This window comes from Amborella trichopoda, chromosome 12 (genome assembly GCF_054954075.1).
Source record: "Amborella trichopoda isolate Santa Cruz 75 chromosome 12, AtrichopodaSantaCruz75HAP2 v2.0, whole genome shotgun sequence".
Taxonomy (NCBI): domain Eukaryota; kingdom Viridiplantae; phylum Streptophyta; class Magnoliopsida; order Amborellales; family Amborellaceae; genus Amborella; species Amborella trichopoda.
In genome coordinates, this window is record NC_142347.1 from 30,407,272 (window position 1) to 30,429,334 (window position 22,063).

At 38.4% G+C, this 22,063-nt stretch overlaps 1 protein-coding gene across 8 annotated transcripts in view; it reads left to right on the forward strand.

The window, feature by feature from the left end:
• Window positions 1-22,063, forward strand: part of DCL4 (dicer-like 4) — a 109,246-nt gene that overhangs the window by 27,415 nt on the left and 59,768 nt on the right. For 4 of the 8 annotated variants that reach the window (XR_016045708.1, XR_002281705.2, XM_011626763.3 and 1 more), the window contains 3 exons: window positions 16,426-16,564; window positions 17,999-18,095; window positions 19,564-19,756. Coding sequence is in view for 4 of the 8 variants with exons in the window: in XM_011626763.3 (XP_011625065.1) it covers window positions 16,426-16,564; window positions 17,999-18,095; window positions 19,564-19,756 (429 nt within the window). In the remaining 4 variants the exon portion in view is untranslated. Of the gene's footprint in view, window positions 1-12,284; window positions 12,304-16,425; window positions 16,565-17,372; window positions 17,483-17,998; window positions 18,096-19,563; window positions 19,757-20,588; window positions 21,969-22,063 lie in introns of those variants that run through there. The other 4 variants (XR_016045709.1, XM_088853517.1, XM_088853514.1 and 1 more) reach the window with 3 other exon arrangements.

Sequence of the window (22,063 nt, forward strand, 5' to 3'; positions counted from 1 at the left end):
CTTCTATTACTATTAGTTTGGCAACCAGTCCAATTGGCAGTGTAAACTGCAACATCATGATGCCCTTGATCTGAGAAAAATATCCCTTTCGTTGGTGCAGACTTGAGATATCTTAATATTTTGCACACAACAGGGGCGTGGGGTTTACCTGGTGCATGTATAAATTGGCTGTCCATGCTAACCGCATAAGAAATATTTGGTCGAGTGATTGTGAGTTATATGAGCTTGCCCACTATTCATTGATACTGATTAGGATCTTTCCTTTCTCCATGAAGTTTATGATTGACTTCTATAGGATTATCTGCAGGTCTAGATCCCAACATACTCGTTTGATGTAACAAATCCAATGCATATTTTCTCTGGGAGATGACTATCGTTTTTCTTTAATCTTGTCACTTCAATTCCCGAAAAATACTTAAGGGGGGTCCTTAATCTTTGATATCAAATACCTTGTGTAAATAAGATTTAAGATCCTCAATGCCCTTCACATTATCCCTTGTCACAACAATATCATCAACATACATGATAAGGGTAGTAATTCCAACAGTATCCTTCTTCACAAAGAGTGTATGAGCCACTTGACTCCTTTGAACTCAAATTTCAGCAATGCCTCACTGAATTTTTTAAACCATGCACTAGGAGATTGTTTGAGTCCATTTATCGCCTTTTTAACTTATAAACCTTTATTGTCTTCCCCTTAATCTAAATGGCTATATAGATTTCTTATTGGATGTTTGCATGTAAGAATGCATGCTTAATATCTAACTGATGGAGTGGCCATGATTTATTTGTAGCTAGTGAAAGAATGATTCTCATTGTGTTCAACTTGGCCACATGCGTGAAAGTCTTGGTAGTCCATGCTAGGAGTCTGGGTGAAACCTTTAGCAACCAATCTTGCTTTGTGCCTTTTAGTGGCACTATCAACTTTGTATTTTATAGCGAATATCCATCGGCATCCTACGACCTTCTTCAGGACGATTAGTGGTTTCCCATGTATTATTCCGTTCAAGTGCTCGCATCTTGTCACCCATGGAAGCTTTCCATTGAGGTTGTGAAAGTGCTTTTGTAACATTGGAAGGCATTCTACCAGAAGATAGACCAGCTATGAACACACAATGAGAGGGAGTCGGAAAATTGTAGAATATGAAGTTTCCAATTGGATGTTGAGTGCAAGAATGTGTACCCTTGCGAATGGCAATAAGTAAGTCCAAATTATGATTCTCTGAGAGGGTGAAAGAGTTACTTGGTTTCGGAACAATTTCTGATTTTGGTTCCGCATTCGAGCTATGGTTCCTTAGAACTTCGGGTTGCACCATTTCTTCCTCCTGGTGTACATCTTAAACTCCTTCTCTGAATGTGCACCATTCCTTTTAGATAAACCACTCACTTCAAATAAAGGTATTGTGGGAATACAATGCTTTAAAATGCGGGATGCGGCCAAAAGCGTTGGGGGGGCCGATGCGGCTCGATGCGGTCTGAATGTGGATGCATCGTTGCGATGCCCTCAATAAATATAAAAAATTCTAAAAAACTAAAAAATTGAAACTAGCTTCATAAAACATTCAATGATCAACTACCATAAGCATAAATCTGCAACCACAAAATTTAAAGTTACAAAATACTACAAAGTAAAAGTCCATGAAGATTAAAGAGTTTAAAAGTCAAGCTCAAGAAGAGTGAATACAATCAATCATCATTTCTCAAGTCTTGAGAGTGAGATTCTATATTTCAAATTTTTAAATACTCAGCAGAGAAGTCATCTTGAGAGTCTCCATGTGGATCATCATCAACATCATCCTCGGCGGCCACTACGTATTCTTCTTCCTCAGTCTCCTCTGAGTCAGCCTTCTCCTCCTCGACCTCTGGAGCTAATGTGCGACTAGACCCAACTCTACTCCTTTATGCTCTAGTGTTAGGCCGTTCTTCGTCATTGGTGGCTAGCTCGACATCAAGCCATGTAAGATCCTCACCGTTATACACAGCTCTAGTTGTGGATTCGTGGTCCACTCACTTATGCAATCACCATCAGCTTCATACAATTGAATAGGGTTGAGCTCCGTGCGCTTTTGGATAGAGTTGAGCTCTACAATGTCATCCTTCAAGCCACATAAGTATGTAGCATCATGTGACTTGTCTAATGCATCAACAGACTTAACAAAAAAGTACCTATTGGACAGTTAACCAAAAAAATAATGAATGCCCTCGACTTCCCATCGGACCAACCATCACACATAATAGTGGCCCCATACTTCTCCCACCATTCTCTTTATGAAATGAAAATTGTTTTGACATCAAATACATCATCCTTCAATAAAGGCTCCCTAATCTCATGTAGTGAAGGAGGAATAAGTCCTGGGCCTTATTGCCCAATTGCATGGACCATACCTGCAAAACTATTGAGGGTTATAGTATTAAAAGGAATGCCAGTCATGTAAAACCACTTGGCAATGTACTTACATATAGACTTCCTCTGTTCTTTCTTGTATTGATTTTCAATTCTGCTTTGTTTTGTTTTTTTCCTCCTCTCCCGAACCACTATGTCGGGGTTAGAGGTGAAAAAAACATCCATTGGCCCGTTAAAGAGAGGTGTTTTTTTCCAATACTACCACTAGTATCTCTCTTGAGGTTGGAGTATCCCTTTGCCTCATTGCAACTTCTGATATATCATCATCATCATCATCATTATCAAATAATTGCTTATGATCAAGTAATTATTTTCTTTTTTCAAACTAACTATCCATGTGTTCTCTAATCTCCCTTTTTATCTCTTCGGTAGCTTGTGGGTCGTACATTCCCAGAAATACCGGTTAAGTGTTTTTTTTGCCAAAAAATTCCCCCCATATAAGTATTTCCACAAAGCATATAAATCACACAATTTAGATCGTTTAGATTTTTAAGTTTGGCATATTTTCAAACCAGATCCTTATTACTAGAAGATTGGGAAGAAGACATTGCCCCAAAAGAAAAGTACTACTATAGTAGGAAAAAAAAGTTACCTGTTACTTGAAGCAAGTATTGATTTCTTCATGGCCCTTGAAACCCTCGATTTGTTGTCACAAGTTCGCCTAAACTTCCTCAAATCAACATCCAAAAGATACAAATCAACAACCAAACATCAACAAATGCACAAATCGAAGAACTTCAACAAATAAAATTTCCTCCCAATTTGTTTTTTTTTTTTGATTCAATCGATCCAATAAAAGTCTTTGATGTGGCTGAAAATTGATGTTTGGGGGCTTTAATACCCCCACAAACCCTTTCCCCTCATTTTCGAAGGGTCAAAATGACCTTATTACCCCTGCCAGAGGGGTTCAGTTTCCAAAAAAATGGCGGACATGTTATGCGGCCTGATGTGCTCGATGCGGGATGCGGTTGTGATGCGGCGTATATGCGGGCGCATCTCTCCAAACCGCATATGGGGGCATGTGCTATGCGCTGGGCAGCGCATAGCGCCTAATGCGGCCGTATTTTAAAACACTGTGGGAGTAGAAGGGGAACAGTTGATGTTCTCTCTACACGAAATTGTATCCGTATTCTCCCCCTGAAGGGAGCACTCATGACATGTAGAGGAGAAGTGTAGAACAAATTCAAAGAAAGTGACATCCATGGAGACATAACTGACCTCGGTGATAGGATCATAGCACTTTGTATCCCTTTCGGTGAGATGGATAACCCTGAAAAATACATTTGACCGCTTTAGCATCAAGCTTTTCCCTCTTTGGACCAAAGATGCAGATAATCATACACAACCAAATACCTTGGGATGTACAGGGAACATGGGTGAGTTGGGATGATCAATTTTAGTGGGAGATTTTCCCTCAAGAACACGAGAGGGCATGCGGTTTATTTAAAAGGCAGCAGCGAGAACTGCTTCAAAGCAAAAAAATTTTGGAACTTTCATTCCCAGTAAAACAGCTTGGGTGACTTCCAACAAGTGTTTGTTTTTCTCTCAGCTATACCATTCTGCTGAGGTGTCTATGGACATGTTATTTGAAACTCAATCCCTTGATCAAGAAGAGAATCTTTGAGTTTGTTTGACACATACTCAGCCCCATTGTAAGACCGCAAGACTTTCATTTGTGCATCATATTGAGTTTTGACCATTTTGTGATAGACTTGGAATTCAGTAGCAACTTTATCTTTGTGTTTCATTAGATAGACAACCATAAATGTAAAACAATCATCCACAAATGTAACAAAGAAACGAAATCGAAACGCAGATGCAATTGGTGAAGGGCCCCCATATCAGAGTGTATAAGAGAGAAAGGAACATACTCTTTTTATTGATACTAATAGGAAATGAAGTTCTGTAATGTTTTTACAACCCATAAAATGTCACATTGCGATTGAACTTGACCCGGAGACTCAAACAATTTAAGAACTGAAGAACGCAAAGTGAAATATTATGCAGGATCAAGTCGGGTGTGCCACAAATACACCCTTTCTTTATTAGCAATTGAAAATGTGGCTGGTGCAGTCAAGGCACGATCAGGAGTCTAAAAAAAAGTACTACTCTCAATTTTCATGACTATGTCCAAATGTCTTCCTCGTCATCAGTTCTTGGAATATACAATGAAAAGGGAAAAAGGTTATTCTGCAGTTTGGGGTGTTTGTGAGATTACTAATTGACAGGAGGTTACTAATATGATTGAGAGCATGCAAGGTGGATGATAAGTTAACAAAAGGAGTAACATGTATGGTTCTCTTTCCATTGATTGGAATAAGAGAACGATCTGCTATTTTAATTGATTCATGACTAGAATAAGGGATATAAGAGGAGAAAAAATCTGCCCCTACCAAGCATATGTTTAGTTGCTTAAGAATCAATAATCCAAGGGGTTTCAGAGCTATTTACAGAAATATGATGCGCTGATGCAGATATACTTGCTGCTTGAGATCCAGGAGCTCTTTAGGAATAGTCACCAACTCTTCTTGAGGTTCAAAGGAGACGGTGCCTTGCTGCCCTTGAGTAATTGGGGCAGTCATTTCACTGATTTTAACTGAATTTTCCCTTGGAAAGTTTTGCCTTGGGCATCCAACCAGATCCCAACATGTTTCCCTTGTGGTCAAGCCTTCCAACAATAGGTTCACTTTAACTTGTCGTGCACTTTAATTTGTCCTTCTCATCAGATGTGGGATTTCCACAATCACATCCACCGCCTTGATTACCACTAAAACTTGTGAATAGGGCGGATCTTTTAGTTTCACCCATAGACGCTACCATTGTCTTGCGCCTAGTTTCTTCGTGCTGAACAAGGGAAAAAATAATATCAAGTGATGGCAAAGTCTCCCACCGAAAACATTTGCCCTAATTGTTTCATACTCTCCATTAACTCCCTTTAAAAGATGGAAAATCTTCCTTTGTTCCAGTCTGTCTCTTTGCTCCTTTGCACAAAAAAAATACTGTATGGGCTGATGCTGACTTAATTCATCCCAAAGACCATGTAGATGAGCATAATAGTCTCCCAGTGATAAGTCACCTTTTTTAAAAAGCTCTAATTCATAAATCTTGCAATATTTTTCTTTTCGGAATAGGACTCAGATACAGCCTCCCACAATTCCTTAGAGGTAATGTGGTTCATAAAGGATAAACTCATATTTGCTCCATAGAAAATAATATTCAATTCATAATGGCCATATCTTCAGCCTCCCAGTCTGCATATTTAGCATCCTTCAGGTCAGGTTTTTCTACATGTCCATCAATGTATCCCAGTGTTTTCTTACAGCCAAAAATAGTTTAATCGACCTAGCCTATTCTAAATAGTTGGTTCCATCAAACTAGACTGTGGTGATTTGAGGTCTAGATGGCTCCATATTTGATGCCTGTAAGGACATTCTTTATATAGTTAATATCCAGCTACACCCTTAGATCCTAATCAGCAATTGAGATCAAGTTATACACTTCGATCTCTTCAAATAGAAGGTTTTACAGATGTGGTTACACCCTTAGATTTAATCAAACTCCTTTTTTTTCCAGAAAAGCCTAAAAAAAACAGCACTAGCAGTATTTCTTGGATTGGGGTATACAAACGTCTATCCAACATCTAGGTTTTTGAATAAATATTTGATTGAAATCCAGAATCATAAAAAAAGAACTCACCTCCATTAGCACAGTTACTGCTGGAAAAAAAAGTTAGGCTTGTAGGGCAATAATGATGTCATCTAACCAAAAAGATGATGTCAGCCGGACACAAGTTCCTATGAACCTTTTTGAAGCTCAACCCTCTCTTTTTTTTCTTTTTGCTCTGATACCATGTTGAAATGAAAGTAGAGGAGGAAACAATTTGGTAGGACCTAGAGAGAGAAAGAGAGGAAAGAAAATAAAGATGATGATAAAGGAGAGAGAGATGTGTGAGAGATAGAGATAGAGAGGGAAAGAGAGTGGCATGGAGGTCACATGTGACGTCTACCCCTTTTATAACATTATGTAATAATCCTAAACTTATGTACAATACTGCCCTTATTTAAAGACATAAGATAAAATGAGGACTAAACAAATGATAAATGGCAGTTCTGTCCATCAAATACAAAAAGCTTGTTCCTTTTATTTCCAACATTCTACCTCATCTTACAGAGTACCCCATCCAAGATTGAACAAGCGACATAATCATAAGCTTTTTTCCAATCTATTTTGAGGATGAGTTCAGATTGTTGATAGCGTGTGTACAGTGGATGGCTTCATGTGCCAAAGTTCCATCTAGGACTTGTCTATTCTCAAGAAATCCAAATCAGTGATCAAGACTTCGGAAAGGATTTTTAGGTTGAGTTTAGGATGCTAAGGGGTGGGAAGTCTTTGATTTCATCAACACCCTTGGATTTTGGGATGAGGACGATGAATGTGGTATTCATTTCCTTTCTAATGACACCTTTATGAAAGAATTTCTAAAAAGGCAACAAAACCAGGTTGGAAGGAATGGCAAAACTTGTGAAACACACCGATCGGGAAACCATCTGGACCCGGTGCTTTAGCTTTGCTAAGTTCATGGCCCTTTGAATTCTGTCAATTGCGCAAATGGTCGTGCAAGCCAGGTGGCTTTTTCAGGGGGGATGGAGAGGAAGGTCGGACATGCAGGCGTGGGCTGTATGTGCAGTGCATAGAGTTTGGAAGGAGACAATGGTTGAGGAAACTTCAAAGGATTCCTCAATTAGGCTTTGGTTCCCTCTCATGTGTAGCATTGTATTTACATTTTGCGATCATATGCAACAAAGTTATGTTTCTATCCCCACTCTGAGCCATTTAATTCTGTAAGGTGTGAGCGAGTTATTGGATACCAGAAGAATTACTTGATGGATTACCCCCAATGAGGTAAATCCAACGCCATATTCATTTGATACCAGGAACTGTCCTACCAAACCTACCTCACTACTGAATGAGTCCCAAGGAGCACGAGGAGCTCCAAAGCCTAGTATCTGAACTTCTAAAAATTACCTTATTCGAGACAGTCAAGCCCATGTGCTGTACCGCCTTATGCCAAAGAAGGATGGGTCCAGGAGGATGGTGTAGACATTAGGGCTGTAAACAAGATAACTATCATGTACAAATTTCCAATATCGAGGATAGACCATATGCTTGGCATGCTATCTAGTTCTTAAGTCTTTTCCAAAATAGAGTTAAATGGTGGGTATCATCTTATAAGGATTAGAGAAGGAGATGAGTGAAAGACAACTTTCATGACCAAGGAGGGGCTTTACAATTGGCTGGTTATGCTATTTGGACTCTCAAAAGCTCCTAGGACTTTTATGAGGTTTATGAATTGGGTATTGAAGCCATATGGTAGGAAGTTCATAGTTATCTAAGTTGACGATATTTTGGTTTATAGCAAGTCTTTTAGGACTCATGTTGAGCACTTGAGGGCTATCCTACAGCTTCAGAGGTAGAATTAACTTTACATAAACTTTAGAAACTGTGCCTCATGGTGGACAAGCTAGAATTCTTAGGTTGATCAGGCAAGGTTCAAGCTAGTACAAGTTGGGCAACCCCAAAGACCTTATCAAAGATTAGGAGTTTCCATCTGCTGGCCATATTTTACAGAAGATTCATTTAAAATTTTAGCACCATAATGACACCAATTACAAAATGTCTTTAAGGGTGGGAGCTACAGCTGGAACTCTAGGGCTGAGAGGAGTTCTCAAGATATTAATTGGAGTATTTAGAAGAACCAGTTCTAGCCTTACCGGATTCTGATAAGCTCTTTGAGTTCAATTGCGCTGCATCAAGAGTAGGTATTAGGGCTGTCATAAGCGAACAATCGCCTATTTCCTCAAAAAACTCAATGGGGCAGGACAAAATTACTCTACAATATCGAGTTCTATGCCATTGTCCAAGCTCTGCAGTTTTGGAGCCACTACTTGATTAAGAGGAGTTTATCTTGCATTCAGACCACAAAGCCTATGGCTTGTCAATGCTTAAAAGGAATTAAGTAGAAGAAATATAAAATGGAGTGTTCTTACAAATACTTTCGTACTTCAACACAGGGTGGTTTGGAAAACAAAGTAGTTGTTGCTCTAAGTAGGGGGTTTTATTTATTGAAGACCATGTTAGCTGATATCATTGGATTTTGAAGCGTTTAAAGAGCAATACAAGACGGACCGCTATTTTCGAGATATTTTTGAAAGTGTCAAACCGGAGTATGTGAAGTAATGCCTGAATTTATAATCAGCAATGGTTATCTGTTTAAAGGCCTTGAATTATGCATAACTGAAGTCATTGTGGAGTTCTTAATCGCTGAGAGCACAAAGGTGGCTTGGGAGGTCCTTTTGGCAAGAGGAAGACCATATGGTGTCAGAGAAGCATTTTGGGCCCAAGTTGCAGCAGCATTTTGGGCCCAAGTTGCAGCAGCACATCTATGAACACGTTGATAGGTGTCGCCACATGCCAAGTTTCGAAGGGACAACAGCAAAACATCGGCCTATTTACCTGCCTTCCAGTATCTGTGGCTCCTTGGGTTGATATTAGCATGTTGGCTTTACCACGGACAATATGGGATATAGATTCGGTATTTGCTGTTGTTGACTGCTTCTCCAAGCCATTTTATTGCATGCAAAAAGACCTTGGATGCCACCGACATGGCAAAACTATTCTTTTGAGAGGTGGTGAAACTTCATGGGGTCCTGAAGACTATCGCATCCAATTGGGATACAAAGTGCCTCAATCATTTTTGGGGGAATTTGTGGGGCGGCGCTTACCATCCACATACAGGTGGTCAAACAGAAGTGGTAAATCAGAGCTTGGGTAGTTTGTTGTGAAGCCTTGCATGGGACAATATTAGGCAGCAGGACTTGACCTTAGCACAAGTTGAATTTGCTTTAACAGTTGAGTGAACAGGTCCACTGGAAAGGGCCCTATTGACATCATTTTATGGGTGCGTCCCTAATTACGTTTTCGATCTCATACCCATGTTGGGACAGCCAGGTGATGCTGCTGTTGAATATGCTAAAAATCTCAAGAAAATCCAAGAACAGGTCCATCTGAAGTTGATGGAGATGACCAATAAAGTTGCTAGCGATTGGCATAGGAGATACAAGGAATGTCCAGTTGGAGATTGTGTCATGGTGGTCCTGCGGAAAGACAGCTTTCTTACTGCTAGCGATTGGTATATGAGATACAAAGAATGTCAAGCTGGAGATTGTGTCATGGTGTTCCTTCGGAAAGAATGGCTTCTTACTGGTACGTATCATAGATTGAAGAACAAGAAGTAGGTCCATACAAATTTGGAGAAAATGCGTATGGAGTTGAGCTTCCCCTAGACCTGGACATATCTCCCATCTTTAATGTTGCCGATCTTCATATTATCATGGAGTTCCTCGAATTAGAACTGCATGTTCAAATCCTGAGTAAACTGAAAGAGAAAATTGAAATCCTGATTAAAGTGAGGGAAATCAAAGCTCGAGCTGGCACTTTTTGCCAATACCTTGTCAAGTGGGTAGAGAAACCTGATTCTAAAACTCGTGGATAAATGAAGAGAAGTTCATGGAGATATATTATGAGAAAGGTCAAGCTGCAAAATTGAGAACTCGTATGGAGGCAAGTTCCTTTAAGGGTAGGAGTGATGCAAGGCCAAAAAATAAAAGTGCAGCAACTGTTATGGGCTCATTCAACTATTATGGGCTAATGAAAATGTATTAACAGCTGTAATTCCTATACATAATGGGCCTCATGAAGTAGCTGTTATGGTGTTATGAAATCATGCCCATTAAGACCTGCAACTCTTATGAATAATGGACCTCATGCCCATTAGAACCTGTAGTAACAACTATTGTAACTCCTGCTGTAATGGTTGTAATTCATTTTGCATTTTGACCTACCCATGATGTAATCCCCATAGCAATATGTATAGGGAAAAGTTTATATAAAGTTGATGCTCTAAACAATCAAATTTGAGCCTACCTCAAAAATTTCATTAGAAGAGGTTGTTTTGATGCCCAAATATCTTCAAATTGATCATCTCGACATCAAGATGCATGGACATGAGAAGAAAATGGATTTCAAGCTTTGGAAATAGTGCATTTGATAACGCATTTTTGGACCGTCAATTTTCAAGATTTCAAGTTTTAATTGATCTGTCGATCTGAACTATTTTTTAAGCTTTAAACTTTATAAATAAATATAAAAATATATTTTAAGGCTATCACAAAGATTTCCCGTATTAAAACCACATTTCTCGACACTATTTGAAGGTAGGCTCTAATTTGATTGTTTAGAGCCTAGGCTCTATATAAACCGCACCCATATGTATATAAGGGCACGCCTTTTTTTTTTTGAGGAAGTGTGTATATAGGGCACGTTGCCCTATGATTTGTAGATTGTGAAATTTACTTGTGCTTGAATATTACTCTCTATCTCTCTTTTCTCTCGCAAATATTAAAATGGTATCAGAGCAGGGCTTGAAACCCTACGAGATCCAGTACTTCTGGTAACCCTAGAATCATGATTTTTCTTCCTTCTTGGTCTTGAAGCTGTAGTGTATCAACAACCTCGTATTTCCGATAAGATCATCTCACTTTCTTTTATCAATAAGTTAGTCTTCATCCCAAACTCCTTTCTTTTTCAGCAACCACATATTTTCAACAACATCATATTTGTAGCAACCTCATATTTTCAACAATCTCACATTTCTAGCAATCTCACATTTCCAGCAATCTGACATTTCCTGCAACCTCACAATAACACCAAACTCCTTCCTTTTTCAGTAACCTCATATTTCAAGCAACCTTACATTTCTAGCAACCTCATGTTTGAAACTAAGGAATTAGTACCTCAAAAAAAAAAAAAAAGCTACTTAGAATTGTCTCAATCTGCCAAAATGTTCATAGGAAGCTGGAGGAAATCGGGTTATATCACTGGAAAAGTGAGAGAGCCTCCCACAAACGATCCATCCCATGATGAATGGAAATGTGAGAACCTGATAGTAATGGCATGACTCTTTAATTCCATGTAGTTAAGTATCAGCGGGGGCTGCTGTTTCTTAAGGCTGCAAAGGATATATGGGAGGCAGTAGCCAAGACATACTCATGATATGGCTCAGATTTACCACTTGCATCATGAAATAGCGAATAGAAGAGTACTTTGGGATGCTAAGGCATAAATGGGAAGAACTAGACCACTATCAGCCTATTAATCCCACATTTGATGACATTAAAAACCAGTCCAAGCAAAGAAGGATCTTTGAGTTCTTAGCAGGCCTGCATCCTGGCTTTGAACTTTAGAGAGTATAGGTTCTAGGAAAGGACAAATTGCCCTCTCTTGAATCTGTCTATAGTTATGTAAGGGGGGAGGCCAGTAGAAAAGCTATTGCAGAAGGACAAAACTCAAGCTTTCACCATACATGATCAGCCTTTGCAACAAGCTTCAAGCAAGGAAAAGTGGGTAGGAAAGGGCCAAATCGTGCTCCACTGTCTCCTGCTATAAAGGAGAAACTCAAATGCTCCCATTGTGGGAAGAGGAGCCACTCGCGAGAGCGTTGTTGGGACTTGCATCCACACTTAAGAGCAAAACCTAGTGCTTTGGGGAAGTTAAACTTGCTGATAGATCCATGATCAGTGCCTCTGTGAGTGGTATATAAACTTTCATCATCCTTTTCCTTATTCTCTATAATACATGTGCCTTCTTTCCCTTCCAATCTTCTTTATGTCAGCAACTTGACAAAACAACTAAATTGTAGTGCCACATTTTAACCGAGATTGTGTTTTTCAGGACCTGAAAATGCGAAAGACGATTGGTGGTGGTCGTGAAAACAATGGGCTTTACCTATTCAACACGGGATGCACTTCTACTGCTCTTAGCACTGAATCTCGTAGTCATGAGCAAGTCCTCTTGTGCTATACCCGCTTAGGCCACATGTCTATGAAATCTTTAAAGTTGTTGTTTCCAGATAAGTTTGTTTCTTTGAATGTTCCTACAATGTGAGACCTGTCAAATGTCTAAACATTGTAGAACCTCTTTTCCTTCTAGTAAAAATAAAAGTTCTAAGCCCTTCCATCTTGTTCATTCTAATGTTTGGGGGCCTGCTCTTGTTACTTCTGTTTATGGATATCGGTATTTTATCTCAGTCATCGATGACTACACTCATTTTACTTTATGAAAAGTAGAAATGAAGTACCTTCAATAGTAAAAGTATTTCATAAAATAGTTCATACCCAATTTGAGACCTAAATAAAAATTTTCCGTTCTCATAATGCAAGCGAGTATCTAAACAATGAATTAATGAATTATTTTCAAGAACATGGTATAGAAACTCAAACATCATGTTCTTATACACCACAACAGAATGGTATGGCAGAACGGAAAAATAGTTGTTAGAAGCGGTGAGAAGCATCTCAATAGGAATGAAGATTCCTAAGACATTGGGATAAATCAGTTATTACTGCTGCTTATATGATCTATAGAATACTTACACTTGTTCTTGATGGTTCTTATCCTTTCAAACTTCTCCACCATACACTTACTTTGTTTTCTCTTCCACTAAAATTTTTTGGTTGTGTTTGCTTTGTGCGCACATTTGGGCCAGCTAGGAATAAATTAAGACCTCAATCTACCAGATGTGTGTTCCTAGGATACTCGAACTCTCAGAAACGATGCAAGTGTTACTGTCTGGAAACTAAAAGAAAATATGTTTCAAAGGATGTATCCTTCCTTGGATTCTCGAACTCTCAGAAAGGATGCAAGTGTTACTTTATGGAAACTAACAGAAAATATGTTTCTAAGGATGTTACCTTCTTTGAGAATATACCTTATTTTTCTTCCCAAAGAGATTCGATATCCACTATGCCAACTGACAATCCTATTCCTCTTACAATGATCACAGGTAGTTCTAGTCATCTAACTAAGGAATAGGTGGAGTCTACTAAGAAACAACTGAAAGTGTACACCCATAAAAAGAACATGGGAAAGTCCGATGTAAACGATCAACTCCAACTTGTTGACTCGTTAGGTGCTTCTTGTCCTCCCGTCCCTATACCTTATGAATTCAATTTACCTATTGCCATAATAAAAGAAAAAAGGAAATGTACTTCTCATCTGATTAGTAAGTTTGTGTCTTTTCTTGTATGCCTTTGCTCTACTTCCTCTGTTTCTATTTCTGCCAAAGTTGCAAATGCATCGGGTCATCCACAGTGTAAAGCAACTATGATTGAGGAAGTGATTGCCTTAGAAAAGCAGTGAACGTGGGATGTAATTGATCGGAACATGTGGTAGGATGCAATTGGGAACATACCCTGAAGCGCAAACTAAATGGTTCGATTGAGAATACAAAGCTCGTCTAGTGGCTAAGGGCTTTACATAGTTATATGTGGTTGATTATAAGGAGACTTTTGCTCTTGTGGCAAAGTTGAAATCAGTACAAGTACTTTTATCTATTGCAGCAAATAAGAATGGCCACTTCGCCAACTAGATGTGAAGAATGCTTTTCTCTATGAAGATTTGCAAGAGGAAGTGTATATGGAATTACTATCTGGGTTTTATCCCCAAGGGGAGAAAGGGAAGGTTTGCTAGTTGAGGAAAGCTATATATGGATTGAAACAACCTTGGGCTTGGTTCAAAAAATGTAGTATGGGAATATGTCAAATCGGATTTCAAAGAAGTGTTTTTTATCATTCTATATTTGTTAAAAGAGAATCTAGTTCTCTGTTCTCTTCCTCAAGAGACGGGTGTTAATGTATCAACTCTTGTTCCTCTACATTGTGATAATCAAGTGGCAATTTATATGCCTCGAATCTAGTATTTCATGAAAGAACCAAGCATATAGAGGTCGTCTGCCATTTTGTCAAGGAAAAAGTTGCTTCGAAGGCAATATGTACCCCATTTGTTTGCTCCGAGAATCAATTGGCAGACATACTTACGAAGGCCTGTAATTGAGTTCGACTAAGGGATACTTTGGGAATGTTGGGCATCTATGATATATATGCTCTAGCTTGAGGGGGAGTGTTGCAACTATTATGGGCTCTTGAAAACATATGTAATAGTTCTAACTCCTATGCATAATCGGCCTCATGAAGTCGTTGTTATGGTGTTATGGAATCGTGCTTATTAAGACTTGCAAGTCTTATGAATAATGGACCTCATACCATAGTTGTTGGGTACGGGAACGAGAATGGTTCCGGGATCGGTGGCGGGATAGGTGGATCGAAGCTATACTGAAGATCTCTGTGTTAGGGATCGATTCCTGTACAACCTCAAAGGTCGTGATCGAGGTCCATGTGTGTTGGGGAGCGAGCTCCTTTATTACATAGGATCGAAAATTATTATATAAAGGTGCGTGATCTTATGCATAAGAAGCGAAGTTCCCAAAGGCATTTTTTTGAGTTTCTTAACTCAGGGAGCGCATTACTATAAGTGATCCGAAATATTATGGAAAGAGGAATAACTTTTATAGGAGCGAGCTCCATTTTCTTAAAACACGGGTTCCTCGTGTAGGTAATAAGTATCCATGGCTTTACAATGTAGCTTCTGGCGTCGTTAACCAATAACATGTAGATTTAATCATTCTATGAAATAAATAAGGAACTTTAAAACGATCCCATATTAGTGGGATCTGGATGCCATATATTGCGATGCTTGTGTTCTGTTATTTTGGAATCTAGATCCCAATGCACTCTGGAGCTTGAACCATAAGATAGGGAATTAGATTCTGTATTGTTCAGGTAAGGAACTCGTTCCCTTATAAGATGGAGTGAGATCCCGGAAACACTAAATTGAGTTTCAGATGAGTTCTGCTTTGGGATCGAGAGAATCGAGGTTCTGCAAGAGATCGCCAAGCAAGGGAGGAGATCTCAGTTACTATGCCTCATACCCATTCGAACTTGTAACAATTATTGTAACTTCTACTGTAATGGTTGTAATGTGTGTCATCTTGACCTACCCATAGTATAACCCCCACAGGAATACAGGCATATATAGGGCGCATTGCCCTATGATTTGTAGGGTGTGAAAAACATATGTATTTACTTGTGTTTGAATATTGCTCTCTATCTCTCTCTTCTCTCCCAATCTTAACAAAAAGCAAAAAGGAAAAAAAAAAAAAAACGTTCTGCTGAAACCACGAGAGGGCAGCCCCACGAGAGGGCAGCCCAACCTTCCTATGATCTACTTCTCTTTTATGATGGTTGGCATTTGGACTTTTGGTTTTGGAACATTACTTTGAGAGCAAAGCTCCCTTTTACCTATGTAATGAGAGATTGGCTATGAGAACATTGAAGCTTGAAGCTCTAGATCATCCCAATCACCCAATCGCGTTGGGTCACCATGCAAGGACTTGTCTTTTTCTTTGATCCCACTGCCATTCTCCTTTTTCTAGCAAGGATTTAGAGGTATTCAGTTAACTTGAAATTGAAAATTAAAGGATCTTTTTATTTTGAGAAATTGCTAAGTACACATACTGCAAGTTCTTGCATATTTTCATGTTTGTACTGCTCGTCTTCGATTCACATCAGTACTACAACAAACTACAGCATTTTCATCCCAAAACTACCATCCTTTATAGGTCATGGCACTTAACTCTCAGGATCTAGATAAGAAAGTATGCAGATTTTCTCTTTGTGTTACACATTCAAATTTATCAGATTCTTGTAATGGTTTTTATGCAATTGGGCTTTCAAATTTGTGATCTACAAAAATATTAACGGATGTACAAATATATTAACGTATGTAAGAAACTGGTTTTAAGTACTTACCATATTGAGAATAAGAAGATTCTTGAATAGTTGGTTTTGGATTAACTTACTTTAATTTCATATGCACATGATGGTGTATATGCGTTATTGACATCGTTGATGCCATCTATATGGAATATACAATTGCATAAACAATTTGTGTTTCCATTCCTTCTTTTCTCTCATGGTGTCTTTTATGCTTTTCGTTGATTTTGGATTCTGTTTTGTTGTACTATAATTGAGTGTTCTCCAAATGTAAGATTTGTGTTTTTTGTTTAGGCTGCTCACATCCTTCTAAGTGGAGATCATAGCGAACTTGCGGCAGCTCTTGACATGGACACCAGTACAGATGAAAACTGTGTGGCAAACCTGTATTTGAGGGAGGCATCCTTGGTATTAAACGATGCTCTTTGGAAAGGTATTTGTTTTACTAGTTATTTGGTTATAGTTAATACTAAAGTATGCTTTAGTGTATGGGTTTGTCACATCTAAAAGGCCAATTTTGCAGTTGGTGCTTTCGCCACTGATACAAGTGTCAGAAACGCCAACTCTAGAATTGGCCTTTTAGATGTAACACGCCCATAGATTTTTTAAAGGAGGGAGGAGTTGTGATTTAAAGTAAGTACTTTCCTAGTGACATTTGAACAAGAAAAAGTTAAATTGAAGTGTTTAAGTTTACGAAGGGTCCAATTGAAGTATCTAAGTTTATGAAGGGTCTGTGTTGTGTTGCGACGTGTTGACATGTGCCAAAAAACATTGACATACATCATGTTACATAGGCTATGGTCATATGACTATATTACATGTGGTTGTCGGGGTTATCACCATCCAACCATTGGGTTGGATGGTGATGGAGAGAGTAGGATGTACAATTGAAATAGTTATGTTTAGCACAAGCATGTTCTTCATTACTATCCAAACCCATGGATTGGTCGTTGATTTCACGTATTAGGACTATATTGCATATGGTTGTCAGGGTTATCACCATCCAATCATTGGGTTGGATGGTGTGGTTGGATGGTGATGGAGAAAGTAGGATGTACAATTGAAATAGTCATGTTTAGCACAAGCATGTTCTCTGTTACTAACCAAACCTATTGATTGGTCGTTGATTTTACCTATGGCCACATACTTCACATGGTGAAAGAAGAATTGGACATTTTGGCGCCCATGTCTCCAGGCTCCCACTTAGGCGGCCTAGACCCCTCAGTGCCTCGACGCCTCCTACCGGCTTCTCCAACATTGCCCATACCCATGTCCAGTTATTTCTGACACGGGTATGAAGCATGAAGTGAAGAATCCATGCTACAAAGCTTGTACATACGAGTTATATTCAGTATGACCTTTGATTCATAGTTGATTTAATTGATTATTGTGCAGTTGACCCTCGTACATATATTTCCTCGTAAGCCTAGACAAACAATCTAAGTTTGCAGCTACTGGCCCCAGGGTTCCACTAGTATTTCCCTTATATTACCTTTGCCTAGAATTCCTTCAACACTGACAATGTTCTTTTTACCTAGAGGGCCCATCTCCATGTCTATTTCATTAACAAACAAATATATAATGTGCAAGCATGTCCTTTGGATTTTGATTCATATGGATATGAATTTAAGTTCACATTCTTGACTACAACCTAAATAATGAAACATGCTAACTCAAAAGTATTTAGATGGAATAATTTTATGACTGGACATGCCTTTGCATCTATATTGTATTGAACTTTGTATGGGATGGTCATGCATTGCAAATTGGTGCTTAGATGATACTTACTGGCTCCCTTACCGATGTTAGAGTGGTAGTTTTTAGGATTGTCAAGGTCCAACCATACTTTCTCATGTTGACTTATCAGATGATACTAAATCTGGTGCATTTGTTCCTGAGGCTTTAGAAGAGCCATTTTTATCAAGGAAATTGCTGGTTCTCATTGGCATCCTTTCAAGTTACAGGTTTGTGTTTAATTATTTTATTTCCTGTATTATAGAGCATAAATGGCTATTTGTTATAATGTTGGTTCATCCTTTTTGAATTGTGTGATTGGGGACTTTACATTCCTATGACATGCCATTAGACCAAAGTAATAATCTTATGTTATGGTGGAACAATTTATGTTTGTTTTATTAAGTTGAAATTGTTTAAGAAAGTAAGCCTTTTCTAAGACAGGACATCATTACTGAAGGACCTTATGATTTGGTAATGTTCTCATCACTCATGGTAAGGAATCTATACATTTAGTTGAAATGGATTTGGGAACTATGATTTAAGGATGTAAAAATTCTTTTTCTCCATGGTATTTATAGTTACTGTTTTGGCGTGTTTTTGTTGTCTTTTCTTTTTGGATGTTATGTGCATAATTGTATTAAAGCTTGACGTTACTTGAATAGTTACATATGACATTAAAGGGTATGAAATTTCAAAAAAAAATTGTAGTTTAACGTTTTGAACCTAAAGAAAGAACCCTAGCATTCTTGCATAGTGTCTCGCCATGATATCGAAAGGGGATCTATGCATGGAGCATCAAGTGCAATAATATATACAAGATATGAAGTGATTCTTCACTTGCTTAGAGATGCAATAATCCATGATATGTAAAAACATGCCAGCATGAAAATATGTACTGCAAGCTGAGAGTTTAATCAAAACACTCATGTGGTTTTAGAATCTTTTCTCTTGAATAAGTTTACAATAAGATAAAAGAAGTCCCACACTTGATATGATTTAGGATTTCCTCTTGGAAGTTGAAGCGATTTTTCATTAGAACTTGAGAGGTTTTAAAGAAATCATTCTAGTTACCAGGATACATTTTTAATCCTTGCAAGATTATGGAGCTTGGGATTTCAATGGTTTTTATTTTCTATTGATAACAATAATTCCATAGAATGACATCAAAGGTAGATCTATTAGACGTTCATCAACTGTCGGCTTGACAAATGTCTTGATATTCTGAAGACATGATGAGTTGTTGTGTTCAAGAATCATTCATTTACAGACTTCTGGTTATTGAGGTGCAAGATATATATTTTATATGGTAAAACCCACTGCATTAGTAAAAGGTATTTACTTGTGCATAAAGGCGTGATTTGTTTCTCGGACTTTTATACTTCCTAAAGATTTTTCTGGGTAGGTGATACTTTCTAATGAAATTTGTCATTTTTCTTCTTTTCTCATCTTAGTTTCTTCCATAGACATGTGGAAGTATGTTTCCAGTAATTAGTACATCAATGATGATTCCAAAATGTATTTCTATAGTATTTTAAGTAATCTGATGTCCAATCGGTAATAATGACAATGCTGTATTCCTTTTTATATTCGTATTTGATGAATGCCTTGTATGAGTTGCATGTGCAGCTCTTGTCGTGATTTATTCTTTATGAAAACACTTCTACTCTCATTCTTTGGTTTCTTTTTGTGTAACAGGCTACGAGAAGATGTGAAATGTATAATTTTCGTTAAGCAGATCATCACTGCAAGATCCTTAGCCCATCTACTTGGGAATATAAAGTGTCTTGGCTTCTGGAAGTGTGAATATCTTGTGGGCTTTCGCTCTGGGCTGAAGACAATGTCGAGGAAAAAGATGAATAGCATAGTTGAGAACTTCCGTGTTGGTAAGGTAAAGTTTTATGTTGGAATGACTTGTTGCGCATCAACATTAAAAAAAAAAAAAAAAAAGGTATAAAAAAGGAGAAGGCTAGGAGGCGTCTTGCATCAATTAGAAACAAGTATCATATGGCATGCGTGGAACCAATCTGTATAGGGTTCTAGTTGAAGTTTTTTTAATATCCATACACCAGTCTTGTAAATGGGCCAATTATGATTTTTAGCGAAATCGACTAGAAAATTGCATTCTTGTGACATATTCTCACTGAAATCGGGTGATCTAGGCTCTCCTTGTTCTCGACCTCGGGTTATGTGGGGGCATGGCACAAATGTGGAATACTTTGGTTCTTTAATATTTCAACAAAATAGAGAAAACATTGAAGAAAATATGAAATGTAGAAAATTTTGAGAAAGACTAAAATTAAGGAATGAAAAATGATGCATTTCACATGCCATATAATTAGTTCGTAGAAATGAGGTATTTTTAACAAAAATCTGTTGGGGATGTGTGGCCATTTCAAGGCCTTACGAGAGCATGTACTGAAATTATTCGTATAGTGATATGATGGCTCTAGTGGGAGTGTGGTCTAGATGAACTGTGAGGCATCATTGATGTTGTGGCCCATCTGAGTTTCGACTGGCTAGGCTCGGGATGATGTCCAAAACCCGTAGCCCTGGGAATTTGTGCACAACCGATAGGGTTTCATTGTGGGTTCATCCTTGATGAGGTTGGAGTTGTGCCTAGGGTGGTTGACCAAGGGACTGGGTGTGACCCTTATGTGTGGTGGTTGGCTGGAGAGGACAAGGACTAAATCCTCATCATTACCATCGCACGGCATGTACACTAGATAGAATTCTGGGAAGCGGCCCTTTGGGAGAGGGTGTGTTGTCTACAGGTGCCGAAGTGATGTCTCCCTGCAATACTGGACTGTGTTGGAAGGAACCCATGAGGTATGTGCTAGAATGGGACCTGGACTTGTCTTCATGGAGGGACCTATAGTCCATGGACTAGGATCGTGTCTCTTTCCTTTATTGAGTAACTTTGATGGTCCAAGCATGAGCCCCTGTGATCGACTGTGGGTCATGGGAACTGTTGTGTTAGTTTGAGAAGATGATAGTGGGATGCAATTTCTAGAAGGGATTAATCCTCAGTATATTTGTGTTATTCCTGATCTACGGATCCAATTCCCAAAAATTTCATTTTAATATGTTTAGTTATATTTTATTTATATTTTAGATTATTAAAATGAGTTTTTTTGGATCTTTATGAGCATTTTATTTCAATAAAAAGGATTTTTAAATAGGCTAAAATCAATTTTCTGAATTTATTTATTTTAGAGAGAATATTTTTTGATTTCCTAAAATTTGTTTTATTAATCTAACATTAATTTGAGGTTGTGGGGGCCCATTGGAGATTTGGGCCCACCACAAGGAGGCCCACTAGGTGGGGGCGTGGGGTCCACATAGGTCCACACTAGGTGGCATGCCCCACCTTCTCTTTCTTCATTATGTGGCTTGTCAAGCAAGCCTTCTAGATGGTTGTGAAATAATAGTAAAGTGTTTCAAATAAGGATGATTATTTTAAGAGAGAAAAGTGTAGAGATTGTTGAAAATTAAATAAGTAAATATCTATTATTTTCTCTAAACAAAATATTTGATGAGAATGGAGTTATGAAAACTAAAGGATAATGGTCCTAGCTCATTCCTTCAATCATGATGGTTGATCTAAGGAATGAAGGGCTAAGATCTCTTCACCCAATAGGTCTCCAAGATCTACGGTCAAGATTAAATCTCATAATGATGGCACAACCCTATACCCCAAAACCCTAACCTTTTCTTTATAAATATTCTCTCTGGGGGTTCCATTCTCTGCACTTGTATGAAAGATTGGTTTGTCTCTCCCCATAGGCAGGTACGCCCCACTCTCTATCTCTCTCTCTTTCTCTCTCTTATTTCTCTTCTAATTTAGGGTTTTGAATTATATTGAGCCTAGAGAAACCCAAAGGGGCACGCCCTAGCCACAAAGGGTGGCATGCCCTAGTCTTTGAGTATTGCTTGAGCTCGTGTTTTATGCTTTGAGTTTTCTACCATCCCATCATGCTCTCAAGAGGTTTTGCCTAGGCTTCCTGAACTTTGAGACAAGATTAAGACCAAGATTCTTTGCACCATTGATGGAGGAAACCTGGTGTGGTGTATGAAGTTCTTGAGGGGTAACCTGACGCAAGGTATTCGTATTATCTTCTTCCATGTTTTCTTAAACTCATTGAAAGTTATTTGCAATTTTCAGATTCACGTATTGAATGAATTTTTGTTTGATGGC